General features: G+C 41.2%; 1 protein-coding gene and 1 long non-coding RNA gene across 2 annotated transcripts in view; one reads left to right on the top strand and one right to left on the bottom strand.

The window, feature by feature from the left end:
• VPS50 (VPS50 subunit of EARP/GARPII complex) overlaps nucleotides 1-13,754 on the top strand; it is a 73,726-nt gene extending 59,972 nt beyond the window's left edge. Inside the window, exons 23-28 of the mRNA XM_081931234.1 lie at nucleotides 5,378-5,526; nucleotides 6,563-6,659; nucleotides 6,776-6,934; nucleotides 8,494-8,615; nucleotides 9,998-10,187; nucleotides 13,031-13,754. Of these exons, the coding sequence (XP_081787360.1) occupies nucleotides 5,378-5,526; nucleotides 6,563-6,659; nucleotides 6,776-6,934; nucleotides 8,494-8,615; nucleotides 9,998-10,187; nucleotides 13,031-13,150 (837 nt within the window). The 3' untranslated portion in view covers nucleotides 13,151-13,754. The remainder of the gene's footprint in view (nucleotides 1-5,377; nucleotides 5,527-6,562; nucleotides 6,660-6,775; nucleotides 6,935-8,493; nucleotides 8,616-9,997; nucleotides 10,188-13,030) is intronic.
• A 45-nt stretch (nucleotides 13,755-13,799) lies between these two features.
• On the bottom strand, nucleotides 13,800-15,290 carry LOC309381019. Its single transcript, XR_014173264.1, has 2 exons — nucleotides 14,630-15,290; nucleotides 13,800-14,262 (listed from the first exon to the last, which is right to left on the bottom strand). It is a non-coding gene; the product is annotated as an uncharacterized lncRNA (long non-coding RNA).
• Between the last annotated feature and the right edge of the window lie 253 nt (nucleotides 15,291-15,543).

The following is a 15,543-nucleotide window of genomic DNA, read 5'->3' as shown; positions in this document are numbered from 1 at the left end:
TCTATACTGAGTCAGACCAAGCTAGCTCAGTGTTGCCCACGTTAACCGGTTGCAGCTCTCCAGCATTTTGGACAAGGGTCTCTCCCACCCCTACCTAGAGACGCTGGGGTTTGAACCTGGGACCTTCTGTGTTCAGGACTGGTGCTCTGCTAATGACCTTTCCCTTTATGTAGCAGAGCCAGGAAGGACTTCTGCTTGAGACTTTTGAGCAGCATATGCTGGCCCATTAGAGCCAGTAGGGTGCTGCCCTGCCAACTGCAGTCTGCCTACCTGCCTTCTTATTACAACCGCTCTACGGGGTGGGACTGGCAGTTAGCTTCTTCCTCCTTAGCGCTCAGTTCAGTGTTGCCTTTGCAGAACTCAACAGGGAGGAGGCAAAGCTAGAATTAGTCAGCTCCCCAGTCATTTGGTTCTGGTGCCACCTACTGTTGGCCTCCCTGCTTTCCACCCCACCAGTGTCAGTGAACACCAGCCGCCATTCCCTTTTATAACTGTTTCTAGTTAGAGTAAACAGTACTGTACTAGACTGACTAACGGTTTGACTTGGTTTCAGGTACTGTCATACGTTGCAATGGCAATGGGAAAATTTGAACCCAGACTGATTATGTGGCCTTTATTTTACCCGCCAGGTTTGTTTTGTGTGTTAAATTGGACACTAGTCAGTATATAGGTAAAAAGCTCTTGCTATTCCCAGTTGTGTCTTCAAACTCAGGCCATATTGTTCTCAGTCATCGATTGTTTTACATTAAACTGAAAGACAACTTTTAGGACTGATAGTAGAAAAAGGGCACATTTGGTTTTGCAAAATTGTTCTTGCCCAGGGGACGCATTGGTTAGTAAATAAAGCTTTAATTAACATCATCCATCACCATGAAGGGTGAGATATTAGTTCCTGTACTTGTGCTTGTATATTTTGATGGTTCTGCACTGAAGTGCATGCAGATAATTCCTTTGAGGAGGCAGATGTAAATTTTTAGATTTTCTAGGCTGAATATAATTAGACTTTAGAAAAGTAGCAGTCTCCTTTTCCTATTTAGTGGGAAGAATCGTTGAAGAGTAATGTATACCTTTTGTCATCTATTTGGCAAAACAGGAAGTGGACTAATGAAAACTTTGTGTAATTGTTTCATTGACTAATACTTAGCTGCTAGTATGTACCTTTCAACTTTTGGGGACTGACTTCTGAGTGAAGTTTCAGAACCCCCCTTGACAGGGGGTTGGACTCGATGGCCCTTGTGGTCTCTTCCAACTCTATGATTCTATGATTCTATGATTCTAAGATTGTGCTACTCATTAATTTTTTTATGGCTAGTTTTATGTGCCAGTTGAATATGACCCTAGTTTTATGGATTTATTAAGGTAAATTTTTCTTTGACTTCCAGGAACCTTAAAAGAATTCTCAGTTCTCATGTAACCTTAAATAGGTTACTGCATTCTCTGGTATAAGTCAGAGAAAACCCACATTATGAATTCTTACTCCAAGAGTTTGTAGAAGTTGCTGAATATTTCTCCCGGGCTTTACAACTGGGAGATATAAAAGGAAAGTAGTGGTTGTTGTCATTTAGAAACACTTCATTACAAGAAACATTAGGATAGGAGTTTAAAGATGATTGCTGCAAAATGGTGTAAGGTGTGTGTGTGTGTGTGAAGTCTGCCTCGCTGTAGAAGCTCCATCAGAAAACTAGCTGCTGTCCTCACTACTAATTAATAAAAATGTTATGTCGGTTGCAAGATAAAACTTAGGTATAAAAGGAGAATTCCAAAATCCAAGTTTGAGACAAGTACTCTTTGGTGAGAACCCCAGCAGAGATTTAAAATCACTAAATTATTGATATAGGAACTCAAGAGTGGCTTGTAAGAGCCATGTGGTCCTGAATGGAGCAGCCATCTCAGATCTCCTCACACTTTCAGCTTCTCAGGTAGAATGAAGGGGAACAAGGTCTTGATTACCTGCTAAGCCTGGCAGGACAGCTTACTCTATGGCACAACCCCTTCCTTCATGCATTAATTAAACATGTTGGTTATATGAGGCTGGTTATCCCACAAAAGCTTGTCTCAAGCTGTTGAACCCAAACTTATTAGAAGGAATCTTTCATATAAACATTCATCTGTATAATTCAGTGCGAGTGGAGGCCTGCTCCCTTAAAAAAGAACCCTGGGAAATGTAGGATGTGGACACATAACTTGAGTGACCCAAACTCAAGTGGATTTATATACTTGGAATCCAGTTTGTGAGACCAGTAGTTGGCTCAACTTGCATCTCAGTTATTTTCAGTATGGTTGAGTAGATTAACAATTTCTATCTCAGGTGAGTCCAGTAACCTGTCTGGGCCTCCACTGTTAGGTTTTATTTTTTGTGAATGGTTAGTTCCAGAATTCTTGGATTTTACCACTTGTTTCACAATGTATGTTAAAGAAAGATGGCATCATATTCCTAGATGGTGTGTGTGTGTGTGTGTGTGTGTGTGTGTAGTACAAATACTGCTAAATGTGAAAAGGAGCTCTTCATCAAGTTTGTTCCTGTGCCAGTGGTGAAAATTACATACTCCAAAATCCTTTGTAACGTACCAGTCAATGATCTGTCTACCTCCTTTCTCATTACAAGGAGTGATACAGTACAAAAGCTGCTGAGACTTGATGCTTTTTCAACCTGAATGGCACCTGTAAACCTGACAGTTGCTCAAAGGTCCTTCTTGTTTTCCTGCTCAATGAAGGAGAAAATGAAAGAAGGAAATGTCACTCTTTTGAAAGTGGGAAACACTTGAGACAGAAAATCTCCCCCACCTCATTTTTTGGGTGTTTTTTAAAGGCACAAATGCTAGCTGTATAATGAAAGGCTTTTTGCAACGCCTACTTGCTTTTTGCTATCTCAAAAGTAAAAACCTTTCTCAGTGTATTGTAGAAGCATGGAACGATACCCTAAAGAAGCAAAGTGTCATTAAGGGTCAGGCAGTCTGTATATGTCCTCGACATATTGGGTCAATGGGTTGTGTTTGTTCAGGAATTTTATGTCTCTGGATGCTAGAAGCCTGCCTTTGTTCTTTTCTTACTCTATATCAAATCAATTTGTCACTTTGGAGCACTGTTGCTTGGGCTGCACTGAATGTTCTCCTCTTTCATTTTTTTTTGGGGGGGTGGGGTCAAAAGCTTGCTTTCAGAGGACCAATATACTTCTTGAAAGAATCCTAAATTCTGTGGATGTTAATCTCCTCTTCCCCCACCCGCCCCATATTTTTCACTCCCATTGCTCTGCTGCTATTCTGGCAACTCCTCCCATCCACACACCATATTGCCATCACCTTCTGTTAGTCACATGGGCAATCCTAATCCCAACTCATCATAAATAGGACAATTTCATGACACTACATAGCCAGTGAGATCCGGCTACGTGCTGATGTCACTGACGACAGACTAAGCCATTAACCTCAATCCCAATAGATGGATACCTTTGCCTCATTTCAATACAGCCATAAAAAATACTGAGAGCGGGGGGCTTTTCAATGCTGGTGAAAATATCCACAAACAGTTGGGTGCTCCAATTTAATGTAGTTTATTTGCCACTGTCATCTTGACACATCTATGGCTTTAAAATTGCAAAACTGCTGTATCCCAGCAAAGCAGACCTTTGGAAAGTTCATTTTTCATCACAATCCTTGTACAGTGGTACCTCAGGTCCTCCTAAACTTAATTCGTTCCGGAGGTCCATACTTAACCTGAAACTGTTCTTAAGCTGAAGCACCATTTTAGCTAATGGGGCCTCCTGCTGCTGCCGTGCCACCGGAGCATGATTTCTGTTCTCATCCTGAAGCAAAGTTCTTAACCTGAAGCACTATTTCTGGGTTAGCGGAGTGTGTAACCTGAAGCGTATGTAACCTGAGGTACCACTGTATAGTTAGATTGAAAGCCCTGTCTTCATGAATGCTATGCAACCTCTTCTTTATTCATAGACTCCCCTGCTGCCATGGGTGGCTTGAATGGCATTCTGTGCTGCATGGGGCCTCTTCAACTGATGTAGTACCTGCATTCTGCCCACCAACAGTAAATTAGGACAGGAGCAGCAAAGTTGGCATACACCTAAACATTTTGTGAATCTTTGTACTTTTGTCCATTTACTGTATTTATTTTCCCCGATTTGAACTATAAAATGGTGATTTTCTTGAGTCAAAGTGAGAGTACCTATAAAAATGATTTTATAAAAAAAGCACTGAGCGGCTATATTCTGCATTTATCGATGTATTTCACTGTAGAAATTCAATGGGAGTTTGAAGTATAGTGAGATGAGCTGTCCAAAGAAAACGTTGTTGTTTGTTTGTTTTAAAAAAGAAACCCATTGAGCTAGTGCAGGTGATTGTAATTTTAAACAGCCATTTGAATCCCAGCCTCAGTCATTCTGTATAATCAAAATAGTGGTTGAAATATGTATCTGCTTGACACCTGCTATCCAGTAGTGTATCTAGAAAATAGACCCTCTTGGAGCTTTAAATATGATCTAGGTTTCCATTTTATTGTGGATGTGGACAGAAAATGACTTTATCGAAACTTACTATGCTGTAAATCATTCAGATTAATTTTGGGGTTATATATCCCTGTTCCAAATACCGCGAGAGAGCATTATTTATTTGTTGCCCATGTTTCTCTTCCCTCTAATCTTGGTGGTTTCATATAACTTACTTATAGTAATTGATTCTTTCCTAAAACTTTGTGCATTTTATTTGCTTGGAGCAACGAGAAACCCACAGAGAATTCTAGTACATGATGAATCTCTTCCGCTGTGAGGGATGAATGTATTCCAGTCAGGTTTCTTTTCTAGGTAGTCATTTGAATAACATGAAGGTGAGGATTCATCAGAAACAGACTTCCCTGCTGAACAAAGCCAGAAGGCCATTGCTTTAAACCCCCCCCCCAAAAAAAAAACCCCCCACATTTTTGTGTATATATGCAGTGTTTGCGAGATTTAACAAAATCATAGCTTAGTAAATGGATTCCTTGATTATCCACAAAACAGCTGCAGGGTTGAAGGTGAGTAGTATAAAGTTCCTGAATGAACACATTAATTTTGCTACCCTTGAGGACGAAGAGCTGTCTTATTAATTATGCTTCTCAAATCTCAGGCTTCCCGGCCTTTAGAAGCCCATTGAAGTGTGTGGGTTCTTGTGGTCAGATTATCTGCCTCCTGGATTCTTAAATTTCAGCAATAGCGTGGTTTAGTCCCCAGAGGACCCTGTGTTTCAGCTGGATTTCAACTAGATAGAAACGAGACGTGCCAGTTTCTGTTGCCTGAATACCTTAGGCTGTGTTCATCATGTTTCAATAACTCTGATGCCTGTCTTGCTTTCCTTATTTCCTTCCTCCCTCTCTTCCCCCATACCCCCTGCAGGAGGTCTCCTCGGATGCTGCTGGAACGCTGACTGCTGTTGAAGAAAGAAAGGAAAAGGTTCCAACCCCCCATCTCAGCCACCTTGTCGTCTTGACATCAGGCAGCACTTTATATGGCTTGGCAGAGAGAGTGGTCGCCACAGAATCCTTGTGCGTTGACTGTCAAACCGTGTTTCTTTCTAATTATTATGATGGACACTTGCAGATTAGTTTTTAGATTCATCCTCCGATTGTTGAACCGCTTCAAGTGGGGTCTTTGTGGTATTAGCTTTCTGTCATTGGCTATGACGCTTTGTGCACTATAACAGCATAAATCGCTTGGGGTTAAACAAGGGATTCATGGTTCAGACTATACTAATATATCCTGAACCCCATATTTCTCTGTCTGTGGCGATGCTTAAAATGGATGCATTCCCAGCTTTTCTGCATCCCTTTGACTTAAAAATGTATCTTATTTTTAAGATCAATATTAGATCAGCTCTTTTGGCCCACTGGGTAGCGCTGGACCGCAGCCTCCTGAGAGTGCCACTCCATATCAGACAACATACTTGCCTGAACGTCTCCAGCTATATTCAGTTGCCTGGTTGTGTTGCCAACTGCTTTGTTTCACCGTGTTCTGTTGTTTACATTTTTGTCTGTGTTCGTGCTCATAGCAAACAGAGCATTTTAATTCAGAAATAATTCGTTAACACTTTGTAACAGCGTTGGTGCCATTGGGAGATTTCTTACAGAGATATGTGGTTCATAAAATTAGTGAGCAAGAGCTAAAAGAATTGAGCCCCCTAGCCTAGGCCTCCCTAGTCTAGCATCCTCTTTGCGTCAGGGGCAAACCAGGTCCTTAAGAGATAGCTGCGTGCAGGGCGCAGAAGGCCTCTCTTGCTGTTGTTCCCTAGCAATTACTACTGTATTTGGAAGCATATTATCTCTGAAGCTGGGTGGGGGGTGTTCATATGGCCATCATGACTAATAGCCACTGGTCGGCTTATGCTTCATGAATTTAACTAATTCCCTTTTAAAGCCGTTAAAGCTAGAAGTCATCACACAAAATATTGGGAGTTGCATCTGCAAGATACAACGTAGACAGGCATCTAGTCCAAAAGGCTCTTGTATTGTCTTCCAGAGACAATACAACTTTTTCTAATATTTGTACTGAGGTCACAATGGATTTTTCTCTTTTGTTTCTCAGAGTGTTTTTGGCTGAGCAGTTTGAGTTCCTCCAGTCTCATCTTGATGCTGTAATGCCTCCAGCCAAGAAACCTTTTCTCCAGCAGTTCTATTCGCAGGTCAGGATTCTGCACACATCCACTACACAGTGATGTGTTGTGCAGTTTATCTGAAGTTTTCCTGTACCATAGGAAGAAAATGCTGTTAATTACACCAGATTCTCCTTGCGTTCCAGACGGTTTCAACAGCCAGTGAACTCCGTAAGCCTATATACTGGATTGTAGCTGCTAAAGCAATTGATTATGAACAGATGCTGCTGCTAATGGCAAATGTGAAATGGGATGTGAAAGAAATCATGTCACAACACAACATTTATGTAGATTCTCTTTTAAAGGTGAGTATCTCTTTTCTTGCATTGCATTTTAATCACCTAACAAAGACAGAAATCATTTCTGTTGGTGCCTTCTTATATATCCCATGCAACACATTCTCAGCTGGATGTTTTGCTCTAACCAATTTTTTGTTGGCGTTGCTAGAGCTAAAAATATTTGTTTTCCCATTATTAAAGCTGAAGACTTGTGGGTAGCCTGCCAGCAGTGAGAGTAGGAGACCTGCTGGAGTTCAATTTGGGTCAGTAGTTGGGATATATCATTAACAAAGAGCATTATGGGACTCTCTTAGCTGGAAATATGAAAAGGCTGTCACAAGAGACCACAAATATAGAAGGAAAGCCAAGCTTAATTTAATTAATTGTTGGTGGTGCCAGAATCTGGTCAGATTGACCTTGAGGAGTAATCATCTGTAATTACCTTCCCTCTTTTCGTTTCCACTATGAGTTTTATGTCTATCTGTTAAAGACTATCAGTGTTCCCAGACTTACCTGTAAGCATTAGTCCTTCACTAGTACAATCATAAGCAGAAGTAAGTCCCACTTTACTGCCAAGTGAGTGTGCATAGGATGGTAGCCTTTGTCTTCTGTTGTCCTTACATTTCCTGGGCAAGAATAACAGACTTGGGGATATGTGAATTAATTTTATCCAATCTCCAAATTATATATTTTTATGAATTCCATTTGTGGGCTACTATTCCGTACTAATTCTTCCCTATTTTAATCCTTAACTGAGACTAACTTTTTTCCTTAGTAACTCACACTTCACGCAGGCGGACTATAATAAAAATATGTTTAGTGTGTGTTGCATGTAGTGCATTTTATGAGTTTATATTTGTATTCTTTAGGGATGGACAAATCCTGCCAATTCTGATTCAGTAATAAGTTGAATTTACTGGATTGGATACTCCATATCCATGTTTGTGAAGTATCATTGGAGCTGTAGCTCCCATGAGCTGTGTGGTCTAGGATACTCCCACATATGTGCAGGATAGTACAGTGTGAACCAGGTTCTTGCCACACACCCAGCTGGACTATTTAATTGCTCCAAAACTATGGAAGCTACAGTATGAAAAGTGGTGGCATGCCCTGGAGTGCACTAGAAGCATCAGCACATACTAGCCTAGGTTGAGTTAGGTAAGCCTCCATGCAGAAAGCTCCAGGTTCAATCTCTGGCATCACCAGTTAAAGTATCAGGTGACATGAAAGACCCGCCTCCTACCTGAGACCCTGCAAAGCCTTCTGCCAATCAGAGCAGACCTAGCTGGACCAATGGGCTGACCAAGGATAAAGTAGCAGTGTGAACACAATTCATGCCATATGAACATTCTATGAACATTCTCCATGTTCCAAAAGCATATCTAATTCAGCTACAGAATTTTAGATGTGGCAACCCTCATAATAACCATAAATGAGATGAAGTATAATCCATTTTCTCTCCATTTTGTATCATTGAGATTTGTGCCTCCCTTTCCTCCCTCTATATAAATGAGCTTTCATGTCTAAATAGGTGTGTTTTGTATGTATTGCCACCACTGACTAATATTCCCTTTATGTTTTATTAGGAATTTGAACAGTTTAACAGGCAGCTGAATGAGGTTTCTAAGAGAGTTCGTATTCCATTGCCAGTGTCAAATATTCTTTGGGAGCATTGTATACGACTAGCTAATAGAACTATTGTAGAAGGGTAAGTGGGTTATGACACCTTTTCTAAATTTTTTTGTGGGTCCCCCTCCCTGCCTTGTAGCACATGGTTCAACCCTGCTCTTTTCCTGTAAAACCTTAAAATTTGGATGATGTGCGCTAATTAATCAGAGATGCTTGGACTGTGTGGACCCTGCTTTAGCCTTGAGTTGGATCAAGGATAAGGAGTCTGCAGGCCTCCTATATGCTGTGGATCTCTAACTCTCATCAGATCCAGCCAGCATAGCCAGTGGTCAAGGATGAAGGGAGTTGAAGTCCAACAACATCTGGAGGGCCAGGGGTCCCCATTCCTTGGGAAGATCATATCCAGGTTATATCTCAAGTTCTGCAGTGATCACACCACATGTCACCATGAGCTGCCTTGCATAGGATCCATGAGGAATAGAATCCTTGAGCTGAGCTTGAGCACAGAGCCACTGTGCATGTTTAACAATATTAATTATTAGGGGAAACTTTTCCTTGCTCACTTCATTACCGGGTCAGAACGGCTGCTATGGCACCTCAAGGTTCTTAGGAACATAGTAATCAAACAATTGGCCCATCTAGCTCAGTCCAGCAGTGGCTCTCCAGGGTTTCTGACATCACCATTCCCAGCCCTACCTGGAGATGCCAGGGGTTCACCTGGGAATGTCTGCAAGCAAGGCAGATGCTCTCCCACTAACCTACAGCCCTTCCAACATCAATTTAACCAAGAGAATTTATCACTAAAGGTAAAGGGACCCCTGACCATTAGGTCCAGTCGTGGCCGAGTCTGGGATTGCGGTGCTCATCTCACTTTATTGGCCGAGGGAGCTGGCGTACAGCTTCCAGGTCATGTGGCAAGCATGACTAAGCTGCTTCTGGCGAACCAGAGCAGCGCACGGAAACACCATTTACCTTCCCGCCGAAGTGGTACCTATTTATCTACTTGGACTTTGACGTGCTTTTGAACTGCTAGGTTGGCAGGAGCAGGGACCGAGCAACAGGAGCTCACCCCGTTGCGGGGATTCGAACCACCAACCTTCTGATCGGCAAGTCCTAGGCTCTGTGCTTTAACCCACAGCACCACCCGTGTCCCTCTAATTTATCACTACAGAAGTATTAATATCACCTTTGGCTGTTTAGGTGCACCCCATACTTGTTCCCTAGAGTCAAATTCAGACCATTCATTTTCCAAACCAATTGCCGTCTTGAAAGGCAAGAGAAGAGTATTCACAAGTGAAGTGAGAGTTGTCCCTTTAGTCCTTTGTAAATATATCAGTCTCCAATAGCAGCTTGATATCTTGATAACTGCATTCTGTGGCAATTTGCCCACAAAGATGAGGACGTCAGAGTAGTTACCGCGCAACCACGACTGCACACTTATCTGTTGCTTGTCTGTCTTAGTTACGCAAATGTCAAAAAGTGTAGCAACGAGGGGCGTGCCTTGATGCAACTGGACTTTCAGCAATTTTTAATGAAGCTGGAGAAACTCACGGATATTAGACCTATTCCGGATAAGGAATTTGTTGAAACCTACATCAAGGCTTATTATTTGACTGAAAATGACATGGAACGCTGGATCAAGGAGCACAGGGTAAGGCATGGATTTTTAGTTCCTCTCATTGGGTGGGGATTGTGGGGAATATCCTTGAGGCAACAGTGGAGGCCATGTAATTTAAGCACAGGTGGCTGGCAAGGAAAGCGATAAACTTGCTCTCTTCCCCATCCACTTGGTCTAAAGTCACTTGCCCCATGATAAAAAGGCCTGTGTGTGTGTGTGTGTGTGTGTGTGTGAGAGAGAGAGAGAGAGAGAGAGAGAGAGAGAGAGAGAGAAAGAAAGAGAGAGAGAGAGAGAGAGAGAGAGAGAGAGAGAGAGAGAGAGAGAATAAGCCCTAGGCTTATTTCCCTCATGTCATTACAGTCATGTGAGGGAGAATGGGGGGGGGGCACACTGGCAAGCCCCACCCTCCTCAGACGCATTACAGGCCCCATATTGAGAACTGAAGGGCATTTGATTGGAGCTAGGAGCCTCTACTATTTACAACAGCGAATGTTGGAAATCATATGGGGATCCCTGGTTTAGAAAAAATGTGCTTGGGGACAGATGGACTTCCCAGCACTTTCTTGCTAGTGATTGTAATCACATGAGAGGGGAGATTTCCAAATAGGGTTTAAATCTTTCAAGGAAGGGTATAGGCTCCCAGGCTGATATGAGACCCTAAAGAAGGGTCTGACAACTGAAATGGGTTGGGCTCCTTTCAAGAAGCTATTTTCCTAGCATAATGGAGGTGCGTGTCTCTCCCCCCACCCCCTATCCTGGCTTCTGTGTTTTTCCCTTCCTTTTTGATTGGTGCTTTTCCGTTCTGTAACAGTCTGTTCCCTGTACTGCTTCCTTTCTGCTTAATATACTAAGTTTAGAAGGCCCATTAGGAACAGTTCTTGATTATTTCCGCGGTTGGTTGCATCATTAAGGAATTGACCCATAACTTTGGCGTTGTTGTATAAGAAAGCAATGAGAACAATACATCAGTCAGAAAAACAACTGCTTTCTCATTTTCTGGTTATTTATCCTATAACTATTTTTATACCTTGTTTTACTATACACATGAAAGCTTATAGATATTAAACTATTAAATCAATTTATTTTAAAATCATGAAAGTTAGAATAGATCACTGTAAGCCTGTAGATTCATAAACCACCCTGGGAACTTAATTACATGGGTGGTATGTAAATGCAGTACTGAATAAATGAAGAGAATAAAGAATTCTCCAAGTACCTTCCATAAAAAGCATTCTCTCTTCTGTTACTTGTAGGTTTAGGATTTATCAGATCTAAACAATATCCATGAGGCCACGGCTGTTAAGTTCTTTGGGTGCTCTAATGCAGTCCTACCTTGGAAGTTGAACAGAATCTTTTCTGGAAGTCTGTTCGACTTCCTAAATGTTTGACTTCCTAACCACGTCTTCTGATTGGCTGCAGGAAGCTCCTGCAGCCAATCGGAAGCCGCGGAAGCCCTGTCGGACGTCCAGCTTCTGAAAGAATGTTCAAAAACTGGAACAATCACTTCCATATCTATATGCTAGATTGTCCAAGGCTGGCCTAAATGAGCCCCAATCATGTTATGCTCTATTGATGATGCGCTATAATTGTAGCACAATAGCTGTGAGCTCGTAAGAGATTCTGGGTGGTAATAGGCTGGGAAGGAGTCCATATGCTTGCACCAAAGGAAACCTGGAAACAAAGTGAATTGGATGTGTCAGAGCTGTGCTTAACTTTGCTCACTCAACGAGACATCTGAGGCACACAGTGCGCAAACCCACCAAAGGTCACCAATTAATCATCCAGAGCAAAAGGGGGGAAAATGTATTGGCAGATTATTTTCTTTTAACATTGGATAATAACTCCCTACCTAGCTCCCAGCGACTTCTTCCACAAATCTTGTTTCAGCCTCTTTTCTTTATCCATCCAAATAGTCTGCGTTGAAACTTATATAGCTCTGCTAAATGTAAGCCTTTTTAAAAAGTGCTATTTTTGTACACTCCTCATTCTGAGACTATTGCAACTTCTAAACAATGAAGTCAGAATCCTAGTTATTCTCACCATACATTGGTTGGAACGGTGCATGGTTGCATTTTTATTATTATTATTTTTTAAAACTTGCAAATGTTGCACTGAGTCAGTAATCCTGGATTGCTCTCAATCTGGCTAGACATTTACTTTTCTTGGATGAGTGTAAACCCACTTTGAGAGCATTTCCACCCTTCTCCCTTACCCAAGAGAAATGTTAAAAGCTTTACCTCTGTTAAATAATCACTCAAATGTTCTGGCAGTGTCTAAAGCAAGAGCGAGCTCTGTTTAAACAGGCAGCTGTGCCCTGGCACATTTCTGTGTTTTTGTAAGAGTTAACAATTATCCTTCTTAATACACTATTTAAGAAATGTGTTCATCTTTTGATCAGGTACAATATTGCTGAATTTCCCCCCTCAAATCCTTTTAGGTAAAGCTAAATTGGAACTGTGAGCAGAAGCACTAAAAACAGATTTGCCGAAACAGTGTTGTTTTCTTAGTATCTGCTTTCATGGTTGTTTTCAGTCTTAGCCAGTTTCGCATATTTTCCCCCGAAGAATGGAAAATAAATTTTAAGTGCCTTAAGATGTTTAAATATTCACAGAACTGCATCCCATCCAACGCTTGACTAAAACTGTAAGCATTTCCCCGTGATAATCTGCCGTACTTGTTGCAAAACACTCTTCTAAGCTTCACAACCACAAATAATAGCCATATGTGTGGCTTTGAATATTTCTTCAGAAAGTGACAGGTTCTGCCGTGGTGCATTTTCTTCCTTTTATTTTTCTTTTAGCAATACGTTTCTTATTTTCTGGGCAGTGTCATTCCGCTTGCTTGAAACTAAAATGTGATTTGCTTTCTTTGCCCAGGAGTATTCTGCCAAGCAGTTGACTAATCTGGTGAATGTTTGTCTGGGGACCCACATCAACAAAAAAGCACGACAAAAACTGTTAGCAGCTATCGACGACATTGATAGGCCTAAAAGATAATAGGAGAGAGATTGCAGGGTTTTTGTTTTGTTTTTTTAACCAATGAAGAGAACGAGGTTATCTCTAATGGACTACTGATGGAATTTGGTTAAATTTGGAAAATGTGTGCCGTATTCCTATTGACTTTGAAGGCACTTTGAATCAGTGCGGTGGGCTTTTCAAATGCAATTTTTATACTGTCTTTTCTGTTTCTTCAGTTGTCAGTAAGGCACTGTTGTACCATTTTGGCTGTATATTTTCCTTAATTGTGTACTATATGGCTAATCCAAATTAGAAGGAAACAAGCTGAGATATTAATATATTTAGTTGGTGTTTTTTGTGGGGGTTTTTTGTGTCTTTTTTGTAAAAGGGCTGCTAATGCAGTAGTTCACCCTTCTTTGCTCAGAGGCGGTTATGAACCCATATAAAGAGAACTTTGTTCAGAGTCTTCAGATTATGAAATGTGCATGTCCTTTAAGAGTGTGCATCAGCAAAATATTACTGTAATGTTTAAGCTCATTGCCTTTTTATTTCCTTGCAAATGTAAGTTCATTTCAGAATGAAATCTGTCTTGTCAAAGGAATTGACCACAAATTATGGGAAAGTAATAAATATTGTACACTAATGCATGGGCTTGTGGAATCTCTTTCTAGTAGCTTACTTTCCCCCCCCCCCCTTCATCATGGATGATCTCAAAGTGGGGGGGTTGCAGCATTTAAAATTACATAAATAGCATTTAAACAACAATACTTGGAACGGTACAGAATCAATCCATTGTCCCCATACCATTGCACAGATCCGTGTTCCCAGATTATTCAAATGCCTAGAAGAAAAGGAAGGTGACAATGCCAGCTGGATCCCAAGGGGTTGTCATTCCACCATCAAGATGCCATTGCGGACACTCCAGGGTGTGTCAGATCCCAGGATCCCGCTCAGTAATAGAATTTCAAGAAGGATATTCCAAGCATTACTTTATGCTTCCTAGGAAACTCTATTGCTTAGGGGATAAATCTTTTCAGCAGCATATATAAAATCTGAGACTCAATATATTTTTAAAAAGTATCCATCCTCATATTAAAACTTCTGTGGGCAATGATTTTGAGCTCTGCTGTCTTAATCTTGTTGTATGGTTTCTTTAAATGTAAAGGTTCATCATTGTTCCACCCGATGTGTATGTCTTTAAGGCGCCAGAGCAAAATAACGAGACCCAGCTTTGCAGCTGTGAAACATAGCAGGTGCTGCTGAGTTGTGTTAATCAAGCTGTGTCAGCAATTGGGTATAGTATATAAGGAGCAGCACCTAGCTCTCCCATTACCCTGGGGGATGGGTTGGTGGTTGGGTCATGGTTGTTGATGTATTTAGTGTAAATGGAGTTTTTGTTTTGTTATTAAAACCTTGTTTAATTTATTTTTGAGTCCCTTTTTAATGCATGGTCTCCCCAGCAAGCTCTCTGCAGCGCTACTAAACTGCAAATAGCCAACACATCTATCCAATGGCCACGTGAAGAGTTCATCCAGGAGGTGAAGCTGAGCTTTGGTGAATCCATAACATTTATCTGGAATTCAAGGAAGAAAATGACTAGTGAGCAATAGACCTCACTTTCTCTTGGCAAAATTGCCCTCGCAAAGCAGATTCTTTTTCTCAGCTCCATCACAATGCATTTCACGCAGAGCAAACAACTGAACCAAAGAAAGGAAACAAAATAATGATTGGATCTGTGAAATATAAAGTATGCCTTGAATTTGGACCTCTGGATATTAATGCTGCCATTAGAGATGGACATCTGTCTGTGCTTTTATGTACCTTGAGGGCTGCTGCTCACGTTGAGCGATGCTTGAAATAATTCACTTTCTTGGGTCATTGCATACTGCAATTGTATTCCTGTTTGTATCAAGGCAGCAGCACTTTTTCTTATAGCAGTGCTTGTTTCAATATAATGTGGTACCTGTTATCAATTTCTATAAAGGAGAAAGCATTTATTAAACTGCTGCGGGCCACTGAATAGTAACAACGCCCCCCTGCCAGCAATGTGCATTAATATTCCTCTTCATGCAAGTAATAATGCTATTTTTCACAGCTAGGGGACTCTCTAGGGACACAGCTTATCAACAGGTTGTAAACAGCAGCATATGGGAATATTTAAGAGTTAGATTTTGGCAGAAGCAGACATCAAATCACTAACCAAATACCAGATTTACTGGGCTACAAGACACGTACGTGTGTGTGTGTGTGTGTGTGTGTGTGTGGTCAAACCTGCAATAACATCTGCTTTTTGTTTCTTAGCTTTGTTGTATATCTCTTTACAGCAGGTGTGGGGAAGCTGTGGGCCTATAGATATTTGACTACATCACCTCTGATCATTTACTATGCTGGCTGGGGTTGATGGAAAAGACATCAGCCTACAGAGGAGCAAA

This window comes from Podarcis melisellensis, assembly GCF_964234715.1.
Source record: "Podarcis melisellensis genome assembly, chromosome: 12".
Taxonomy (NCBI): domain Eukaryota; kingdom Metazoa; phylum Chordata; class Lepidosauria; order Squamata; family Lacertidae; genus Podarcis; species Podarcis melisellensis.
The sequence above is the reverse complement of the archived record's forward strand: the minus strand, read 5'-3'. Positions and strand labels throughout refer to the sequence as shown.